General features: G+C 34.2%; 2 protein-coding genes across 3 annotated transcripts in view; both read right to left on the bottom strand.

Moving 5' to 3' along the window:
* Nucleotides 1–4456, bottom strand: part of LOC107633240 (serine/threonine-protein phosphatase 5) — a 25435-nt gene that overhangs the window by 9067 nt on the left and 11912 nt on the right. The window lies entirely within an intron of this gene.
* LOC107633429 (ATP-dependent DNA helicase PIF1) lies at nucleotides 1685–4081 on the bottom strand. Of its 2 annotated transcripts, none has more exons than XM_016337084.2 (2): nucleotides 3780–4081; nucleotides 1685–3624 (listed from the first exon to the last, which is right to left on the bottom strand). In XM_016337084.2, exon 2 carries the CDS (start codon nucleotides 3405–3407, stop codon nucleotides 2097–2099), a length of 1311 nt encoding a protein of 436 aa, XP_016192570.1. In that variant the 5' UTR covers nucleotides 3408–3624; nucleotides 3780–4081; the 3' UTR covers nucleotides 1685–2096. The 2 variants fall into 2 exon arrangements, with proteins under 2 accessions (XP_016192570.1, XP_020964495.1); XM_021108836.1 differs by having other exon boundaries at nucleotides 1685–3507.

Genomic DNA, 4456 nt, shown 5'->3' with positions numbered 1-4456 from the left:
GATTATAAATGAGTTTATTTTATATTTTATATTTTTATAATTAATGAATTACAAAAGACAAATCGGGAAGAATTTAGAATGTATATTAGTATTATTAATTTTTTAGCTAGTACATCTGTGTTTATATATAATTTTTATTTTATTTATTATATATTTATAATTAAATCGCTGATTAAAAATCATATCTATTAATTAAAAGTGTTGGTTTTTTTTAGCATTTTTCATAAAAAAAAAAATATAATTTTAACCTTTAATCATAAACCATGTAGAATTTAATGAAGTTTGATTCATCTAGATAAATCCCACATAATGGAATAAAATTTTGTTGTTATTGTAGTTGTTCTCATAGTAGATAAAAAAAAAGTTTTAGAAAAATGGACAAATAGGTCCCTGACCTTTTGTCCCGCGGACATTTTCGTCACTGACCATTGAAAAATACTTTTTAAGTGTCTGACCTTCACAAAACTTGGACGGATCAGTCCCTCCGTCCAAATGCCTCCGTCATGGACTGATCCGTCCAAGTTTTGTGAAGGTAAAGGACTTAAAAGTATTTTTCAATGGTTAAGAACGAAAATATTCTCGGAGCAAAAGGTCAGGAATCTATTTGTCCTTTTCTCAAAGTTTTATTACTAAAACAAGTTTTAAGTTTACAATAACATTATTAAATGTATTTTTTTTCCCAATAAAGAATCCTTAACAAACCCTTTATCATTTACTTTTCAAAGCTACTTTTATAACATAAATAATCAAATTGAAGTGTTTTGCTACATGAAAGGGGCACTTGATAAGGAAGAAAAGAATTAAAGAATGCTTTCATCGTCATTATAGGTGGTAAGTAAGCACTAACATTTCATTTGTTTCCTGTTATTTTATAATTAATGTGGCTTTCATAATTGGCCTATCATTTCAAGAAAAAGAATCAAAATCCTTGTTGCAATACAAAATTTTGGCGCATACATTTCAATTACAAAAGATATTCAAGTTTAAATATCTTCTAGTAAACTGATAAATCTTTCTCACAAATATCAGCAACATAATAACAGATTCAATTTTATCATCATAAACCTTTAACCTTTATGTGAATAGCAAGTGACATGTCTATAGCTTTGTTACTAAAATGCAAATGTTGAAATAAAGATTATATATATGGTGTATTATTAGTATTCTAATTCATGAGTAAATATTCTATTCAATTAGTCCTTAGTAAAAATGGACAGGGGCAGATTGGTACTTACTCATAATTCATCTATGAAAGACCCCATTATTACTTACAAGACCATTTTAGATAGAGTAACAATGCTGTGTTGTTGATAGCAAAATTACATGAAATTTACAATAGAACAAGTTATTAACCCAATCAAAGAGTCTAAGATTGATAGTTTGGGTAATTTTTTTTGTTATGGAAGTGAAAGTAGTGATATACCTTAACATTGTAATTTTTGGTGTTTTTTAAAATTGTGGAAAGTACACAAATCGGACCCTAAAATTTTTTAATTTTTTTAACACAAATCGGACGGTCCGATTTGTGTACCTCTAGGTTCTCTAATTAAACGGTTCCACATTTGAAAATAACAACCCAACAATCCACATCTTAAAAAAACACTATTACCACTCCAATATTAAAAATAAAAAGTTCTGATAGTTTCAACTAAACACAAGCCAATATGTCTGCAAAACCAGTCATAAACTCATAATCAGAAATTGATAATTGAGTTCTCAATTGTGTTGTGAATTGTGATCCACTTATAACCGGTTCTATTTCACTTTTATTCCTCTGCTTTCCTCTTTTCTCATTAGAAAGCACAAAACATGAGAAGTGTAACAACATGAATGAAGTATCAATTAAACAAGAGGAAAAACAATTTCAAATATTTACATAAGAAGACATCAAATACTTGAAACACTAAAGTACCTGACATTATTTGACCCAAAAAGAAAGGAAGGTTCAACATTACCATGCTTCCCAATGAAACTAACTTCAAATTGATGAAGGATTGAATTTGAAGAGATATTACCCACATGAAAACTTCAATGAAGTACCAACCATGCTTGACATTGAATTGATAAAGATCATATACACCATGAGGCCATCTTCATCATCTTTTCAGGCGTCTAGATAGGTACCCATCAAGGTCAAAATAGCACTTTTTCTCTACAGTGCCAACATTATCTGCAGCACCAGCATTTTCAGCAGTACAGGATAAGCTATGCCTTCTAGAATTATCTTTACTTTCAATGCAACTAGTGTCTAGACTTTTGTTGCACAATTTTTTATAGAATTCTAAAACCTTAGGGTCCATTCTAATCATTGAAGATTTAAAACCAGATAAGTGAAGACCTGCCAAGGTTTTAACACGAGAAAGCGCGGTATAAACCATTCCAACACCAAATGATCCTGACAAATCGATGGAAACCTTTTCAAGAGTCATTCCTTGGCACTTGTGGATGGTCTGAGCCCATGCTAGTCTAAGTGGTATCTGCCACCTCTTAGCAACAACCTCGTCTCCTTCCATTATACTCCACTCTGCCGGTTTGATTGTCAAAACCTTCCCTGAATCAAATTTAACAATTGGGAGACCGTTATCAAATCCCACAACCGTACCAGTTGCTCCATTCACTAATCCTTTCCGAACATCCAAATTCTTGATCAGCATCACTCTGGAACCTTCACAAAGCTCGAGCTGATCGGGTGCTATCCCTTGATTCAGAAGCTTCTTCCAAGTATCCTTGCCAGTATCAACAGCTGGGTAAACAGTTACATCCTTTTGCAAGCTTTTAAGCATCTTTTCATTCACTTCCATCACTTTTTTCTTTAATGGGAAGAGCTTCACCACAGAGGAATCACACACTCTCTCTGAGTAACACTTCTCCAGAAGTGACAAGTCCAAGCTATCAATCTCCCCCTTCCTCATACGCTGAAGCAACTCGATGAACTGCGGATCAGACTGCCTGAAAACCTTAGTGAGCTCCTTCTGCAAATGAAAGGATTCATCCCAACATCTCGCTTCGAAAGCATATTTAACAGGCTTAGAAGAATCATTAGGAATAGGGGGCAACTGGCAGAAGTCCCCAACCACAACCATCTGAATTCCACCCCACATTTCATCCACGCCACGCACCTTTCTCGCGACATATTCGAGGCCATCAAATAGCTCACCATCCACCATGCTACACTCATCTACAACCAAAGCATTAGCCTTTTGCCACCTCCTAACAGCCCTGTTATCCGCCAAAATCGATTCAAACAACTTCTTAGGATCATGATAAAAGGGGCCGCGGATTCCACCAAATGAATGCAAAGTTTGTCCCTTTAGAGCAACTGCAGCAACCCCAGTTGAAGCTGTGATAAAAACCTTAGATGGGGTGTGCATCTTCTTCAGCCTCTTGATAACCTCAATGACAAGCATGGTCTTGCCAGTGCCAGCAGAACCAGTGATGAACACTGATTTGCCTTGTTCTATAGCAGACAACACACTCTTTTGCTCCTCAGTCCATTGAATCTTAGACCTGCGTATTTGTCTTTTCGTCACTGTTGTTGTCTCTGCTTTGTACTTATTATTAATGTAGGTTTTCTGTTCTGAGAAACCCTTTGTGCTGAAGGTTCTATATCCAGAAAGAGCAACCCTAAGGGTGAAAAAATTCATCTTTCTGCTGTTTCTCACATACCCATCTAGGTTATAGCTAAAAATTCAAGGGAATACAATGCAGATAGAGATAACATACAATTTTCATAGTGAATAAAGGGAAATTAATAATTATAAGGATTTATGGTTGCTTACTGGAATGGTTTTCTCAAGAGAAGATCAATTGCTTTGTGGAACAGGATCAGAAACCTTGGGAACAAGAGGTTAGTATCTTGATCAGAGTTCAGTGTTGATTAATGATTACAGAAGCACTGGTGCAGAGAGTATATAGTAGCCAATTGTGAAAGAGAGGAAGTTTTTGGAAATGGAAGAGTGGAAGAAAACGGTGAACACCATCTTTTAACTGCTCGTCCTTAACCGCTATTTAGTTGGAGTGATGCATTCTCTCTTCAATAAATAAGTCTTAATTCTCTCTCTAGTCTCTTCAATTTTGACGGAAATTGTTTCACTGGGATGGGGGATGGAGACCGTGTTTTTTTATTGAGCTACGGAGCCAATGAAATATTTGTATAATGTGTATATTGGACTATATAAGTTATAAAATGAATATCACCTATAATATCTAGAATAACTATGCATAATATCTAAAATAATCATGCGGGTACTAGGGATATTAAACATCTCATATTATAAAATCACTTATGATACCATGTCATGATACCACTCATCTCAAAAGCTTACATTGAAAGAAAAAGGTAACACTAATAGTTATATTTCTAATACTCCTTAAACCTCAATTATACACATTATACAAATATTCTATTTGTTCCCTATACTTTCTCTTTTTTATTTCTGCTAAACGACCTTCATAT

Source organism: Arachis ipaensis, chromosome B01, assembly GCF_000816755.2.
Source record: "Arachis ipaensis cultivar K30076 chromosome B01, Araip1.1, whole genome shotgun sequence".
Lineage (NCBI taxonomy): Eukaryota > Viridiplantae > Streptophyta > Magnoliopsida > Fabales > Fabaceae > Arachis > Arachis ipaensis.
This window is presented reverse-complemented; position numbering and strand designations above follow the sequence as displayed.

Excerpts from the sequence above, each read along its gene's own strand:
- LOC107633429 (XM_016337084.2), bottom strand. The coding sequence starts at position 3,407 with ATGCTTGTCATTGAGGTTATCAAGAGGCTGAAGAAGATGCACACCCCA.